Source organism: Poeciliopsis prolifica, unplaced genomic scaffold, assembly GCF_027474105.1.
Source record: "Poeciliopsis prolifica strain line A6 unplaced genomic scaffold, Auburn_PproV2 SCAFFOLD021, whole genome shotgun sequence".
In the NCBI taxonomy this organism is placed as follows: Eukaryota; Metazoa; Chordata; class Actinopteri; order Cyprinodontiformes; family Poeciliidae; genus Poeciliopsis; species Poeciliopsis prolifica.
This window is the reverse complement of record NW_026562396.1, coordinates 7,087,379-7,104,600: the sequence shown is the minus strand read 5'-3', so window position 1 is coordinate 7,104,600 and position 17,222 is coordinate 7,087,379. Positions and strand designations below refer to the sequence as shown.

Below are 17,222 nucleotides of genomic sequence, written 5' to 3'. Positions count from 1 at the left end.
TGGCGCAATGTTGAGGAGAAATGCACACTGTTGGTCCTCCTGCAAAGATTAAGCAGACAGCAGATGGAGGGAAGAGGTGATTTTTAAAATTTCTTATATTAGGTGTTTATGTGTGTATTGGTAATTGTTGCAGCTGAATAAAAAGTGATGGCAGGGTTAAAAACAGCTGAAATATGAGCAGTTCTTTCCCCCTTTTCCATCTCGGACTTTGCCGCCCTCTGCTGGTCACAAATCAAGGCGCAACTGAAGATCTGGCTGGAGTCATAAAGCCTTTTATAAACAAGCCTGCTGGAGACTGAAGTGAGTTTGATCATTTTTTAAAATGATTATATTTTAGACTGTCCCCACCCTCTGAGGACATTAATATCAAGTATTTTGGTCAAGAATTAAAGTGACCGTTCTCAATAATAAGGAACTGAAGAAGGAAATGAAACGATGACGTATCAAATGAGCCAATTTTCTCTATATTAGTGCTTGACAACATTAACTAAAAGGTTAGTGGGCTATTTATAAGAAAGATCAGCAGATTAGATTTTTTCCCCCCACATATTCACAAAATCCATCCCCGCTTGAATATTTTTTGGTCTACAAGTGCACTAATTGTCAGCATATTCTTGAAGGCGCATTACTGAGAACCAGGCAAAAGTCATAAACACGTGACTGAAAATTTAATTTAAATAATTGATGCTCGTTTACTTTTAAGTCTAGACTTAAAACTCTTGTTTTTCATGAAGATCACAGACAGCATCTTAGATTACTTGAGCTTCTTATGTAGTTACGCTGCCATAGGCTAAGGACAACATACTGAACACTCTTCCCCACTTTTTTCTCCTACTACTCTCCAGTTTTCTATTATTTGCTGTTATTTCAACTTTTAACATTCTGTTCTCTCTTTGTTTTTTCTCCTCATGCTTTCTGCTGTGACCGTCCTGAAGGAGGGACATCAGCTGAGTCAGTTAATAACTTTGTTCTCTTCCTATAAATAGTGCACTTGTACACTTTATAAGTAATCTGAATTGAATCCTGTTATTTACTCTTCTTTTGGATTCATGACCTCAACTGCTGTCAATGGACCGGCTGCACAGGGTTTTTTTTTGTTTTTTTTGTTTTATTCCAGGGTCTTTAAAGTAAAAAAAATCTGAATATGTTAAAAATCCTGATTCAGATCTTTAAGAAAACTAGAAATCTATATTAACCAGGAAAAGCCTGATTGTTGTACCTCTTGTTTGGATGTAAAGTATGGACTAAAAGTGACATGTCAAACTTTTTGCACTATACGTTCTGAATATTATTAAGCACTTTGATATTTGGATTATGTATTTCTTTGTACAGAGGATTCAGAGACACAACAACCACATTTAATTCACATTGTCAAAGATAATGATAATAATAATAATAATAATAATACATCTTTATTTGCATTGAGCAATAATAACATTTTGTGAAACTGAATTGAAAATCCTGAACTCTAACCAATTAAATTAACACAGAAATGGAAAAATAATATTCTAGACAGACAAAATCCTGAACTCTAACCAATTAAATTAACACAGAAATGGAAAAATAATATTCTAGACAGACAGACAGACAGACAGACAGACAGACAGACAGACAGACAGACAGACAGACAGACAGACAGACAGACAGATAGACAGATAGATAGAGAGATAGATAGATAGATAGATAGATAGATAGATAGATAGATAGATAGATAGATAGATAGATAGATAGATAGATAGATAGATAGATAGATATTGTTCTATAAATTCCCGTAAATTTAATCTCAAATGAAACCTAAACAGACCGTTTTGTCTCCGTTCTCACGTCATAATATTCTCGGTGGCCTCGCGCTACGTCGTCGCGTTTCGCGGCGAGCGCTTTGATGTTGGGCACGTGAGCAGACGGAGGCCCTCGAGGCCCACTCATTCGTCCTGCACACGTTCAGCAGATTAGGACTAATTAGCTGCTAGCATACTTCATAAAGATGCCCCTGCGCTGCGGGCCGGGGTCGTTATTGTGACGTTTCCTTTACGCTGTCTGTCCGCATCATGGCGTTTTCCCTGGTGAGTGAAAAACCCGCCGCTGAAGCGGCTTAAACCTAAGGCCACGTTGACGTGGGTAAAACGTGACCTTGTGTGCGCCTCGTCACCCCGTGGCGGGTCTCCTAATGGCACCGACTAATAAATACAGATTTGAGCTTTTTTATTTTTTTTATTTTTAAATTGAAACATAAATATAGCAATTCAATGCATTTCCCTCATGTTCACATTTGTTTCTGCTGCTTCTTCGCGCAGAGAAACGATTCCCGCAGGCCTGAGAGCCCGGACACCGACTCCCCGGCTCTGTCCACCTGCAGCAACGCGGACATCTTCCGCAGGATGAACACCATGCTGGGCAACGCGCTGGACTTCACCGGTGTGTGCACCACGCCCAACAGCACCAAGCACAAACCGGACCTGCTCTGTGGTAAAGACACGCTTCTCTCAATGGGTGCTGTTTCTGTTTGTTTGGCTTTTCAAATGCAACGTGTTTGTGCAAAAAAAAAAAAAAAAACCGCAACCCGGAAATGGAGCATTGCAATCGAGTAGAAATGGTAATCGACTATAGCTTGGAATTCACCGATTTTCTGTGGACAGACTTTTGTTGGTGATTGGCAATAAAAGCAGTTTGGACTGAACCCATCCTCCTCCATTTAGCTTTATAAATGACAAATTGGGAAACCACCAATGTGTTTTTAGGTCTTAATATCAAATAATGCGTTTTTTTAAAAGAAAAGTGTATAAAGTTGTATAAAGTTCCAGCTCATGCAACTTAATATTAATAGAGGACTTATGCAACTGACTTCAAGTTGGGCAAGCTGCTGGAAGTACAGGAGGTCAAGCTAATTGCTTTTAAGTTTATTTATGTTGAATGAAACTAGATTTTTGTGGTTTCACACCATGAAAAATCTACTAGAAGTCAGAGTCTCTTAACTCAACCATAACATCAATATTTCTTAATATTGTTGCATAACTCAGTCACTAGGAAAACAGTGTAGCTTTTGTACCATTTTTTTTAAAAATGTGACTTGTCTGTAAGCTCTCAAATATTGAATTGTACTTCATTTCACAGTGGGTTCATTTCATCCACGGTTCAACCTGATATGTAGGCAAAATAAAATGTGCATCTGTTTGCCATAAAATTGAGTTCATTGTATTTTAAAGCGCAAGACGAAATGATGCCGTCAAACAAAATGCATGAATTTAGAAACAAAACGGATTTAGGAAGCCTGGATTGGTATTGATCTTTTTTTTTTTTTGTAGAGTTAAAGAAGAAACTAAAAGTTGGTGTAAATTGCTAAATTTAAATATTTAAATTTGGGGTTCAGTGAGTGCTGATGGGAGTTTTACTTGGACGTTTAAGCATAGAAACTTATTCACCTCATCATTCAGTTGCCAAGAGCTGATTCATGCTGAATCACTGATCTGCAGCAATGCAGCAGTCTGAGCCCAGGGAGTAATATTTTAGCCAAGCAATAAGCTCACTGTAGCATCTTTCTTGAATTAAGTTGCTAATTTTGCATCTGCACTCATTGTGTTGTTACTCCCCTTTTTTTCTTTTTTTTTTTCCTGATGAAGCACAAAAGGTAAAATGTTGCAACTTGCAATGTTTTAAAAAAAGAAAAGTAAATTTGATCCTGGTGCAAAACGGATAGCAAAACTCCTGCCTTTGGCTCGGGGCCTGTGCCTCGGAGAGCTTGGCGTTGCTGAATCAGGGGGAATCAGCAAAGGAGAGGAGAGCAGAGGAGTGGGGAGGGGTGGGAGTTTGCAGCGCATGTGTGCACAGACCTCATCTGATCAGTCAGCTGCTTCTGATGCAACAAGCCTTTTGCAAATTTGCTTCTGTTTTTGTTTTTTGTGGTTTTTTTAATGGAAGATTCACAAAATCCAGATTGTTTGTCATAAAGTCCCTGTGGGTCCCAAAATGTGAGGTACTTTTGAGCTAAAAGTTTGCTGAGTCATTCCCTTCCTCCCTCTCTCCCTCCCCTTCTGCCTCTCTCAGGAAATCAGACTAGACCAAGTAAGCAGCGCCAGGAACGGTGGCAGCTGTCGCCCTCCTCACTCTGAAGCGGGGGGCGGAAAGGGTGGGGGAGGACTTCCATCTTCAAACCGATAGCTTCGACTGGAATTTTGTCATTACACGGTTAAAGCAGGGGTGGCGGAGGAGGGCGAAGCTGATGTCATTAGAAGGGGTGTGCGAGTGCATCAGCAGCCATGTCACATGCTGCTAGGTGGGTCAGTGATGCGGACAGAGATGCATGGCAGTCGCACCAGGCACAGAGGCAGCAGGTTAGCTCCGCCGTCAGCCAGGGTAGGGGGAGACGTGACGACGACGATGATGATGATGAGGGAAGTTTTATTGTTTTCTCACTTTCTCTTCACAGGGAAAAAAGATGGACCTCGTTCTGTCCTCTCCTCTGCTGTTTTTATTATTTTTTTGCTAATGCTTCTCTCTCTCCTCTCGTTTTGCTAACCGGCTCTATAGAATCGGAGCTGGCTGCTCTGGGCGGCAGGAGGATGCTTTTCCCCAACTGCGGCAGCATACCCAACTCCCAGGACATCCCTTTACCCCGGGGCTCATCGGATGTCACGGACCTGGGCCTCGGGCTCCAGTCGCTGCGTCTGTCCGGCTGGGACAGACCCTGGAGCAGCCAGGAGGCCGACTTGCATTCTCCCTCTTCCCAGGTTCAGAGCAGCGCTTCTTCCAGTAAGTGGCAAAGCAGAGTGCGTCTAAGATTCACAGCCAGACTCCAGAGTTGATTCTCTCTCGTTTCATTTTTCAACGTTCAGGTTGTTTTCTGTACATTTAATACTTGTGATAGTTCTGTGTGTGGGAGCAAGCTGTGGCATTGCTCAGGATGATGTGGCAGTTTTGCTTTGCTGCGTCTGTAGCAAGCGAACGGGCTACAAAAACACGCTTTTGTTTTGATAACCTCAGTAATGTTGCTACAGTCGGCTGTTAAATGTTGGTCAAGTTTAAAATGTAGTTTTTGGCTTTGATTAGAAGAATCTGTATTGGACCTGAACAATTATTGGACCTGATAATCAGCAAAACTACTGATTATCCATAATTTGTTGACACCTGTTTTTCTCCCTCTATAGCCTTGTCCTTTTGAGTAGGACTGGAAAATATGGCTTAGAAATAAACTTTAATTTTAACATTTCTTCTTGTACCAAATTTGATTTCACTCACCTTTTCCCTTAAACTACAAATGGCACAAAGTCTTTCAAAAATACTTATTCCAATAATTCCTTCTGTGAGTTGACTTGAATTCAAAGTTGAAATGAAGAGAAACTTCAAACACAATAGTAGTTCTTGAGTGGGTTAATATCACTCTGGAAACCCAAGCAGTAAATTGGTGGGGAGGAAAAGCGTGTTTCCCCCTAAAACAGAGAATTTGGTTGACAAATCATCTTGCCACCCAGCTGGCTTATCTGATACTTTGTAGGCACATTGGTGCTGCCTCTGTTTCACTGCAGGTTTTCTGTTGTAAATCAACATTGAACTGTGAATTCAGCACAACTGCCTTTCTTTTCTTTGTTCAGTTGCAAAATGCAGGAAAGAAAGATGCATCTTTTAGAAACTTTATGCATCCCGCTTGAAACAGTTCTTGTAGAGTCAGCAAGCTCGTCCCGTTCTCTTCAGCTTGTGCTGCTTTAACACCCCGAATGTCTCGTCTGCCAGTGCTGGGCATGCTGAACAACCCTTTCAGCAGCATCCTGGGGAAGCCTCCGGGCTATCTGCCCCATGAGTCTGTGAACGTGACAGCTGACTTCCTGGAGAAGTTCCCTGGAATGGCACGGATGGCGAACCGGCTGGACTCCAGCTCCTTCCTGGACTCTCGCTCCAGCAGCCCTGAAGACTCTGAGACCAGTGGGTTCAGCTCTGGATCAGATCACCTCTGCGACATGCTGGTAAGGCACATCATTTCTTCTTACTCAAACACTTTAAATAGTTTAGTTTTCCACCCGAGAATCGAGCTGGGTTTTCCTGATATGCATATTCATGAAGGATTTGGCTCAACAAATGACATTGGCTGATGCTGACAAGCAGATTTGTCCAAATGTTGCTGGCAAATTGTTCCCTCAGTGGGTGTATGCATTATTTGCATCTGATTCAGGAAATATTATAGTTTATTATTATTGGGCAGTTTTTTTTTAATTATAGTGGTAACAGGAAAACTATTGATGCTATGAATTAATGAATGGAAAAGGGGTATAACTATACAAGTTAAACTTTTCAGACTCAGTAACAGAATAAGTGGTTTATTTGATATTGTATTTACACTTATAAACATGAAAGTCTTATGTTTTTGTTGGTGAAATGTCAGTCTGAAATAAATTATCATGAGCATCATATTTTGAAAGAGCATATCCTCCAGCTTAGACCTAATTTCACTTGGTTTCTTCTTCAGAGTACACTAGTATTTTCTTCCACTTTGTGCTCAGCAGAGCGGTTGTCCTTCCTCATTGAAGAGCAGAGGTTTGACTTCAGTCTTTGACATATTGGCAGAATAATTGCAGACAAAGCACAGGAAGAATTGCTCTGATTGCACACAGGGGACCTCTTCATCAGAGCTTTAAAAAAAAAAAAAAAAACACTGGGCAGCAATTTGACTTTTGCAGCGTAATCAAAATCTACAAGTGTTTTTTTTTCTTTCTTTTTTTCAAAATTGCCACATTTATTGGCTTAATGGGCTTTTATTTACCTGAGCAGTTTACTTGTTAGAGATTTTTTGTTAATCTTGAGATCAGTAAAGTTAATGCAATACTTCACCTCACAGCGTCCAGGCTTAAACTATCAAAACTTGAGTTTTTCTTTTCTTGCATTGGTAAAAGGATGAAACTTTAGCAAGTTGTCATTAAGTGCATAATTTAAAAAAATCTGGAAATTCCCATTCAGGGTTTGTAGACTAAAGGCCATTGATCAAAGAGTGATTATTTTTGCCTTTTGTTTAACCAGAGCCTTCCAGAAAGAGTCACAGTAAATAATCTAATATTCCGCTCAATCTCTTCCGGAAATAATCCAGCCACATCTTCCTCTGCAGTCTAATTTGCGGATCTCCCCTCCACTGCCTTACGTGACGTCCAACATGCAGAAGGACCTGCTGCGGCTGGGCTCACGCCTGGACCCCCAGGACACGAGCTCCCCTCTGACTCCGCCGCCCAGCGCCAGCCCCGCCTCCTCCACCATCTCCCGCCGCTGGCGCGCCGGCTCCCCGTGGCCCGGCTCCGATATGCTCGACCAATCGGATGACACGTTCAGCATCGAGAGGGAAGCCCGTCTGCACAGGCAGGCTGCAGGTACGCTGCTCTTTTGTCTCAAAGCTCTGTTGAAGATCGGATGAGACTGTTTAACTTTTTCTTTTTTTTTTTTTTTTTTTTTTTTTTGCATGCATTAGCTGTGAATGAGGCCACATTCACTTGGAGCGGTCAGCTGCCTCCCAGAAACAACAAGGATCCCATTTACTCCTGCAAGGTCTTTCTTGGTGGCGTGCCCTGGGACATCACTGAAGGTTCGTCTCAACATTAACGAGTCGCATTTTGTATTTGCAAAATGGAACATTTCTATTAAACTCCTTCAGTGGGATAGAACTCCACAGAAACACAGTTGAAATAAAATGTGAAATGTACTTTTCATTTTTCTTCATACATGTTTTGATATTGAGATTAAACTTGGAGTAATTCATATTTAATGGTTCTCATGGGTGCTTGAAAAATGCTTAGAAGTTTTCAAGGTTTGGAAAGTGCTTGATTTCTTTAGGTCCTTAAATTATTTAAAGTGCACAGTTTTGTAATAAAATGCAACCAGATATTTTCGCACACCTACACAACAAATCTGATCTCCAAGTTTCCTGGTATTTCAGGAAATGAAAATGGTTTTGATGTTTCTAAAGGATGTAAAACAAGTTAAATTTGGTCCAAGTTCAGATGGTTGGGTAAAAACAAAGTCTTGAGTAAAACATCTAGTTTCAACTGTGAATTTAAGCATTTAGTTTGAGCAGGAATGTTATTTAGTGATGAATATTTAACTCACTGAGTCTATAGTGTAATTAAAATGCAGGTCACATTTTAAAACAATGTTATTCAAATTGGGGAATTTGGTTAAATTAGTGTTTTCGTTCTCAGACCAGTCAGATATTACCATGACCCTGCAGTAATGGCAATAGAAAACATTTAATGGTAAATTGAAAGTCTTTCTTGGGAAATATGCATTTTTATCTCCAAAGGGAGAAAACTTTGAAAACTTGCCTCAAAGTTGATGCTTGAAAAGCGTTTGTATATTCCATGGGGAAAGTGTGTGAACCCTCATATTTAACCAGATTAAAACCTGGCATCTCTACTGCTGCTTTTGTCCAGCTGGCCTGATCAACACCTTCAGTGGGTATGGCCCTCTGACTGTGGAGTGGCCAGGTAAGGATGGAAAGCATCCCCGCTGCCCGCCTAAAGGTAATGTGGCTAAAGGTAACCGCGAGCTGGTAGGCTAATTTCCATTTTCCCTCCTGGTTTTAGGGTGGACACGTGTGGTGAGCACACTGCATGCTGGGAACTTATCCTTTTACAGGCACTCTTAGATGGTGACTCTAGGCATAGAAATGGGCCAAATGTGGGGATACATGGGAGCTAATTGGTTTCTAAAAGAGTACAGTTTATCAAAATGGAAAAGCAGATGCATTTTAGTTGGTATAGTGGTAAAGATTGTAAATTGTTTAACTTTGCACATATTATAATTTTATTTTCTGTTTTCTTTCTGGGTTTCAAGATTGCCATGTGACGCTTAGGTCTGTTTGGTGTGGAAACGACAATGGAGTATTAAGAATAAATAAAAATGTAGAGAATAACAAAATACCACATGACTTACAACTCATGGCTGTGTTCTGATATGACTATTATGTATACAGTCATATTATAACTTTCTCGCATTTTGACTATTCTTGCACAGCTTCTTGTAATTTTTTTAAGTGACCTCAATATCCTGCTATAGGAATTTTTCAGGTTTTTTTTTTTTTTTAGAAAAATTGGAGATTTGCATGAACTCCAGATTTTGGACATGCTAAATGTTTAGATAAAATGTTAAATCAGGTTAATGTATTTAATGTATTCTGAAATTGAAGGGAATTGAAGCAAAGAACATATTTTTGATTTAATGTTCTGAACAAATTTGTCTATTTCAAAATGGGGAAAGTAGTCTTGTGGTTGAATTTTACCAAAGATGCTAATAAGTGTTGGCCATTTATTTAGTTTTTTAATGCCTTCAGGCTACGTTTACCTGGTGTTTGAAAACGAGAAGTCGGTGAGGGCGCTGCTCCAGGCGTGCTCCCAGGATCCTTTTCACCCAGAGGACAGTCGGGAGTATTACTTCAAGATGTCCAGCCGCAGAATGCGTTGCAAAGACGTGAGTAGGAGCTGGCATTGCCGCAAAGCTGGACGGGTTTACATCTTACAAACCTTTAGAATCTGCTCTAGCATCAAACATTTGCTTTGTGACGTTCTGATTTCACATCAGAAACCGTAAACAGCCGGCATGAACTACACCGACACATCACAAGCTCCTCGGGAGAGAACCTCCATCTTTGAGCCACTTCAAACTGCAGTCATTTTTAGCTTTTCAATCATTTTTGAATATTTCTTTCCTTCGGAAGGAATCTGTGGAACTCCATCAAAACCTTTCAATGCCTTTTTCTTTGGCTTGAAGCTGTTTGTCTTTAAAGTACTCAAGTGATTCGCTTGCTTTTCTGAGCCACTGTGAAGATATGAACTGTGTTGGGGCTTCAGAATCATGAGGAAACTGGATTAATTGCAGCAGTAACATCATTTTGATGCTCCCTAAATTTCCAGCGCTATGTACAATCAGATGTTGGGTGTAAGAATCTATTGCTGTAAGGCTGAATATATTCTGGTGTGAACGCTTGAAATGTGTGCAAAAAAAATTACAAAATACACAATTTACAATAACTAAATAAAAATAGAGGCTTATTTAAAGTCAGCAATGCTTGGCATATGCTGTTGAATTATAAAAAGTATCAACTAGTCTCTCTGCTCTGTAGCAAAAGCTGAGTTTCTAAAGTGTCGTTCTGCAGCAGTTCTCCTCAGGAATGCCTGGAGGAGTGAATTGGTGTTTACTTCTGAGCACTACTTCAAAATTGACCCAATGTCTAGGAAAGAACAGCTGTCTGCAGTTTCCGTACAGATTCTACTTTTCAATGAGATTTTTTTAGCAATGAAGGAATTTGACTTAATTATCTCTTGGTGAAAGGTTACTTACTTAGTTTTTGTCTTATTTCAAGTATTGCAAGATATTTGCACCTGAAACTAAACCAAAACTACTTGGCGAGGTTTTGTTTTTGCAGCAAGAATTCGCTGCAAAAACAAAAAAGATGCAACCCCACTTTTGCTGATATTGAAGCAAGAAGTTGTGTTTTTGCTGAGTTACCCAATTTTTTGATTTTCTGAGTTTTCTAAGCTGAGTTTTTATCCCAGCTCTCAGTAATTTGACCCCTGACCTGTCTATTCCTGCTCCAGGTGCAGGTGATCCCCTGGGTGATCTCTGACAGCAACTACGTCCGCTGTCCCGCCCAGCGCCTGGACCCCAGCAAGACGGTGTTTGTCGGCGCTCTGCACGGCATGCTGAACGCCGAGGCGCTGGCCAGCATCATGAACGACCTGTTCGGGGGCGTCATGTATGCCGGCATCGACACGGACAAGCACAAGTATCCCATAGGTAACGGCAGCTGCCGTCGGTAATAGTTGCGCTGAAATGGTTTCTTGAGGTTTCATGTCCAGGGTGGTGTGTGTGTGTTTGTGTGTGTGTAGGCTCTGGACGTGTCACCTTCAACAACCAGCGCAGCTATCTGAAAGCTGTGTGCGCAGCATTTGTGGAGATAAAAACGCCAAAGTTTACAAAAAAGGTAAGATTCTCTGTTTAAAAGAATTAAGAAATTCCTCACTAAAGATTTTATTATTATTTTTTTTTTGCAATTTACTTGTTATACTTTTAGGGTTTTAAGTTGTGAATCTTCCTTCAGGTTCAGATCGACCCCTACCTGGAAGACTCCATGTGTCAAGTTTGCCTTCGTCAACCTGGGCCTTTCTTCTGCAGAGACCAGGTCAGTGGAAAAATACCAGCACAACGTTCTTCATGCATTTCTAACAATTGTTTGAAGAACATGTCAAACTTGGAGCCCGTGGGCCGAATCTGGCCCATCATAACTGTCTTTGTTTCGCCCACTATATGGATGCCAGGGAACCGTCACACAAACTTCTTTTACCCGTTTTCATTATGCCTGTGATGTTGATCATAATGAGCCAGTTATTGTCAACTAATTTGGTAATCACTTAACTGGTGTATGCAGACTCATAAAAAAAATAAAAATTCTGAAAGTATGTTCCCAAATGTAAGTATTTTGTCTCAATTGTTGCTTTAAGATGTGAAAATGTTCTATTCAAAACTAGACAGTTTTTGCTTCACCTGGTTCAAATTATTAAACTCATCAAGTACCTTTTGCTATCCAATTTGGTTAATCAAAAAATCAGATTAATACTACAATGTGTTAGTCAAGCAGTAAGGCCTGAGCTTTTCACTTTTTTTTTTTAAGCTGCAGATGAGTCTCTGCTACAAAACTAAAGGGAGGCTGTTGTTGCATTTTAGAACATAAAATGTTAAAGTATCAGAAATATGTTGAAAGATGCAAATAAACAATCCAGGTAGTATTTAAAAAAGGTATAAATGGAAAAGTGTCCAGAATTTCAGATTATTGACATCTGATTAATTGATCAATAAGATAAACGATGGTTTCAGCCGTAGTTCTCTCACTTCCTGTCGGTCGTCTCTCTCCCCCCCAGGCCTGCTTCAAGTACTACTGCCGCTCCTGCTGGCACTGGCAGCACTCCATGGACATCTTGAGCAACCACCGGCCCCTCATGCGCAACCAGAAGAACCGAGATTCCAGCTAAATCCGGAGTCCTGACACTCTGAGGAAGTCTGAGGAAGAGCACCCCCCTTGGCGGGGTGAAAGCCGCCCGCCGAGGAGAGCACGTGTGCCGGGTTGTCCCTCAGTCAGAGGGCACCAAGGCATTCCACCAGGCACTGGGGATATCACTGTAGGAAATGTTCACTTTTGCACTTGCTCCATTTTTGCTGTTCACAGTGGCACTATGCACAGTGACCTTGTTGGGAGTAGACAAGGGGCCCGTCACGCTTTAAAGCATTTTCTCCGACGCGTGGCCACAGATGTTAGTCAGCCTAAGGTTAAGAAGAGGATGAAAATGGCTATTTTTTTCATTTTTTTTTTTTTCATCATTTTGTTTTCATGTATTGCATAGTGAAGAGCAATCACGCAAGTCTCATTGCCATTCATTGGCAAATGCCATACAGTGCCTTTAAATTTTTATTTTCTTCCCCTCTTCCCTCCCCTCGGCCGGTTGGCGTCTGTTTTCCTGTGCAAGCCAGCTGGTGTTTCTTACTTTTCGGGAGTTGAACGTTGGGCTTCATTTAACCAGTCGCATTTCAGACATTTTTACGGTTTTTTACTAATTTGTACACAAACTGTTTTAAGTCATGACATGAAAATTTTTGAACAATTCTACCAGGTGGCTGTTTAAGGGAAAATCCTCCCTTTTTATTTATTTTTTTTTTCCACATACAGTTGCAATTTTTTCTTCTTTTTTTTTATTTGCCCTCCCAAATTTCAGCTGAATGGGCACAAAATGTTGGATGTACTACTTTAACTTGCTTTGTTGATCCAGTTATTAAATGTGAATCGGTACTACTGGATATGTCAACTTGTGAGCCATCACTTTTCGAACACTTGATGGATCCAGTTGAACTGGAGTGAATAGTTTGATTTGTATAAAGTTTTTCTTTTTTTTGCACTTTTTAATTTACACGTGTGGAGAGGTGGCAGTGGTTTTTAATCACTTTTGTACATCAGCGGGGGAACATGCTTTATGTTCGAACAGCTGCTTGTTTCCTGTTGAGTGTAAGAACTTCCACTAAGCTGATAAACTATCCAGAGCTTGAGTAGACCCTCCCTCCCCTGATGAATGATCCCGAGCTTTCTTATTCCATTTTGCCTTCCTGTTCCAGTTGGACAAAAATGCATAAGCCGTGTGCCAAAGACGACGCGTCTTTCCTTTATCCATTGGGTTTGTCATGCTGAGCTTGTTGTCTTTTAGCCCAGCTGCTTTTTAGAGTTTTGAAAGTCTACCTCATTGTGGTCTGCCAAGTTTGCTGCTACTTGACAGTTGTGGAGTATGTTCAGATTGGGCACAATAAAGGTGTTTAAGCATTGCTGATTGGTCTGGGTTTTTAATGCTTGCTGCTTTTCTTGTTTTTACAAAATTGTCAGTTTTTTTTTTTTTGTCAAGGCAGATAAAAGTTGCTATAATTGTCTAAAAATAGAGCATGCGTTCTAAGATGGCAACTTCACTACGTCTGACTTTGAAGTTTGTGAATTCATTTTCCCTCTGAGGCACAAATGAAAAATGAAAGAATGGGAGGGAATTATTTTTTTTAAATAACCCAATACTTTGTAGTTTTTATGTTTTTTATATTTTGACCCTTTTTCAAGTGAATTTGATGCCATTAGCTGTAGTTGCATGTGAAAGGATTTTGTACATGTTTCAACTTTGACTGGCAATATTTCTAAATTCTAGAAATGTTTAAACCCAAGTTGGTTTAATTCAGAACTGAAATTGCCTAGAACTGCTGACCGTCTAAAGCGGCTTCCTTTTGGTGCTGGAGCCAAAGAACAGCTAAACTTTCTATTTCTTTTTAAGTAACCAGGACAACTGCAGTCTACCATTTTTAAGAGCTTGAGATTCAAGAGTCAGTGATTTCAAGACTTTTTAGCAGAACTGCTTTGTTTTTAATGTGGGTGACATGTTCATATGATTTGCATGGTAGATCATGTAAAATGAGAGACTATTTTACATGATCTAAGACCTCTGGGTTATTTTTTTTAAGTGAAAACCTGAAGCAGATTCTAGATTTAAGGAACAAGCACTGGGCAGTTTCAGTGGCTCAAAATTCTGATGAAAGTACACATTTATTAGCAAATCAAGGACCCAGAATCTGGAAGAGTTGAACAGCCTGAAATCCAGAAGTTCTAACTTATTTTAGAAGCACTTGTGACTCACTGACCCACAGAAGTTGTGCTTAAAACTGCATCCAATGCACACAAATTTTGCTTGTAGGCATTTTATTTTTTTATAATTTTCTCAAGGATAAAACTGAGACACCAGTTCTAATTCCATCTCTTTATTCAGATGCTGACATGATTTCACAATCCTCGTGGCGTTTTGAAGTTCATTCCCACGGTTGGCTGAGTGACCTGAAGCTTGGGCAGGGCACCGAAATCCTAGGAAGAAACGCAGGACAAAGAATCGCCTTACGATGTTCCACTCTGGGAAGTACTTTGGTTCAACATGTGCTGCTCATACAACTAGAATTTAAAAATTTCAGACATCTATATTTGGAAAAACAATATGGTTTCAGATTTCAGGCTTACCAGCATCTTGAGCATTTCTTTTGTATCTGGATCCACCTCAATGATCTCTTGGTCCAGAGCTGAAATCTGCAACACGCCACAGGCTTTGGTCAGGACACTGGGCCTAACGGACTACCTTTGGACACCACTGGTCCACTGTGACCTAAGCTTATGACAAAATGGCTGCTGTACCTCGGGGACGTAGTTGTCCCTCCTCTCCCTCTCCTCCTCTTGCAGCTTGATGGAGATTCCTCTGACAGGACCGCGCTGGATGCGTTTCATCAGGTGCGTCACATAGCTGAGACACAGCAGAGCGCATGATTACAGGAAGAAGCTTGGAAAATAAAACGCACCTTGCACTTCACCTTGAAATTTATCACACAGCATATTAAGCCTCAACAGTCCAACAAGATAAAAAAAATGCTCAGACCAACATGCTCCACTGCTCCCCCTGCTGGTCCAAAGCAGACCCATCTTTTCTGTGCTCGTAAAGTAAACGATGTTTGAATGTGTGCTCTTCCAATTTCCTGTTCCAGGAAAACTTAAACATTTACAAGTTTGGAGAAACTCCACAATATGGACGCCTTCCTTGTGTTGGGCCACTCCCGACCTGTTGCACCTGCCTGGTCTAACTGCACACCGGTCCAACATCATATGTGAGGATGAATGGAAATGCAGCTTTTTATGTGGAAGTAAAAGTCCCAGAGTCAGAAGGAGAAGTGGAGAAGTGCAGGTTTCTGAAGGTCTACAGAGATGTTTTCTACTGGTGGTGCAGCAACTCACCACAATCAACCCTGATCATTTTTCACATTGTAAATAGGCTTGGAGGCAGAAGGAGGAACAGATCCACACACCGGGAATATTCTGGAACCGTCACAAGAAACAAAAATAGATCAAATGTTACAAACCCTGCAACTTTGTTTCGCAGAGGTTTGCTGGGGATGATGGCGATCTCCTCACACACCCTCTTGTTGGTGTGGAAGTCATTGCCCAGCCGGGTGTAGTATTTCTCAATGATGACCCTGGCGGCCTTCTTCACCGTCTTGGTCCTGACGCGTCCCTGAAGAGAGCAAATGAAAAACCGTCACGTACACGGGATATGTTTAGAATTCAATTTTTAAAAATGAAACGCATGTGGATTTATTGCAAGAGAAATTGATTTCTGCCAAATGTTCATTTCTGTTGATTCTGGCGTACAGCTAACAAAGATACTCTTTTATAATTTTACATAAAAACTGATGCTGCTTACAGACAGCATGCTGAAAATAATGCTTGTATATGAACTGTTTTTTTTTTTTTCACTGCACCCTTTCAGCATGACATGAGTTTCTGCTGAGGCGTTCAAGAAAAATCTGGATTTAATTACAGCCTGTAGATAATATTATTGGCTCTGGTGTTTTATCTTCCGCCACAGACTCTTTTAGAGTTCATGTGAGGTCAGTTTGATAATGCAACAGTTTTTGTTCTTCCACTCAACGTTCTGTCAATACAGTTCTCGCCAGTCAGCTTGCATAGTGATGACCTTTAGTGGTTGACAGGAGGCCTGAGTGTCTTCCCCATTATTGTGCGATTTCTGCATAAAACAGCCTGGCTATGCAAAGTTTAAAACATGTTTTAGAGAACTGAACTTTGTTTATACTAGCTGTTAAAAAACACCTGTGTACCATTTTAACTCTTTAAATAATAATAATATAAAAAAATCACAATATTGTATTCCAATTTACTGAAATGCATCCAGAAAATACATTTTGATCAGCTGTATTTTCAGCCTTATAACTGATCTTTAAATAAAACTCTACAGTAAAATAAAGTGTTTATTTACAAGTAAAATTAGGTCAAGCTGGGTACATATATATAAATATTAAGTCAATTTCATGTTCCTTGTGTTTACACCAACTAAACACAACGTAAACATTTGACGCAGTCGCTTTGTCAGTACGTAATATTTGTTCTTTATACATAAAATGACTATAAATAGGAGCGAAAGGTGCCGCCGTTTCTCCGGGTCGCTAATCAGAGCAGGGACACAGTTGACGTGTTTAATGTGTTATCCTCTCTGCTAACGGCAACAAAATCAGGTCGTAGAGGGTCATTTAAATGGATAAATACGGCGTGGTGGTCGTCAGTTTTCGGTGAGTGAACACGTAAGGAGGATTGGGAAGGATTGCGCCCGAAGTCGAGGTGAAAGGTTCCCTGTTGTACCCACCATGTTGGCTCTGACCGGTGGAAAAGAAACGCCGGCGCGCGACACCGGATGTTTATAGTCGGAGCTCCAAACAGACGCTGCAGAGCTGAAACCATCACCGCCACCTGGTGGTGGGAGGAGAGAAACGACCTGATAAACCTCTCAGCGGACATCGGAATTAAAAGGTTTGTTTCGCTTTTAAAAACGAAAATAAAACTTTCTCCACGTCAGACCGAGACAGGACCGATTTGGTCATGCAAGAAATTATGGCTGACTGGGATTTAATTAAAACTATTAACATAAAAATTGTTCACAGGAGGAACAACAAAGTTCTTCCCGACTGTATAAATGTGGTCACATTAACAGCTTGATTTCTCTAAAATGTGTGAAAGATTGTGCAACAAACTGAATAAATTATAAGTGTACCTATTGCACTTTTCATGCTTAAAAAGCATGATCAGCCAATTATGATTTTGTCAGATACTTTTTAAAATGTATTTTATTTTTTTG

The 17,222-nt window shown here is 40.5% G+C and overlaps 2 protein-coding genes across 5 annotated transcripts; one reads left to right on the top strand and one right to left on the bottom strand.

The window, feature by feature from the left end:
• Positions 1-1,983: 1,983 nt before the first annotated feature.
• On the top strand, positions 1,984-13,330 carry LOC129369504 (cytoplasmic polyadenylation element-binding protein 1-like). Of its 4 annotated transcripts, XM_055044962.1 has the most exons (12): positions 1,984-2,063; positions 2,295-2,466; positions 4,525-4,746; positions 5,725-5,954; positions 7,088-7,343; positions 7,442-7,555; positions 8,400-8,504; positions 9,299-9,435; positions 10,563-10,761; positions 10,854-10,948; positions 11,066-11,146; positions 11,883-13,330. In XM_055044962.1, the coding sequence occupies exons 1-12, from the start codon at positions 2,049-2,051 to the stop codon at positions 11,991-11,993; spliced, it is 1,737 nt and encodes a 578-aa protein (XP_054900937.1). In that variant the 5' UTR covers positions 1,984-2,048; the 3' UTR covers positions 11,994-13,330. The 4 variants fall into 4 exon arrangements, with proteins under 4 accessions (XP_054900937.1, XP_054900938.1, XP_054900936.1 ...); XM_055044963.1 differs by lacking the exons at positions 1,984-2,063; positions 2,295-2,466 and adding an exon at positions 4,062-4,328; XM_055044961.1 differs by lacking the exons at positions 1,984-2,063; positions 2,295-2,466 and having other exon boundaries at positions 4,062-4,746; positions 8,400-8,489.
• Positions 13,331-14,282: 952 nt separating this feature from the next.
• LOC129369503 (40S ribosomal protein S17-like) lies at positions 14,283-16,817 on the bottom strand. Its single transcript, XM_055044958.1, has 5 exons — positions 16,734-16,817; positions 15,436-15,587; positions 14,720-14,825; positions 14,549-14,614; positions 14,283-14,398 (listed from the first exon to the last, which is right to left on the bottom strand). Exons 1-5 carry the CDS (start codon positions 16,734-16,736, stop codon positions 14,321-14,323), a joined length of 405 nt encoding a protein of 134 aa, XP_054900933.1. The 5' UTR covers positions 16,737-16,817; the 3' UTR covers positions 14,283-14,320.
• Positions 16,818-17,222: the final 405 nt, after the last annotated feature.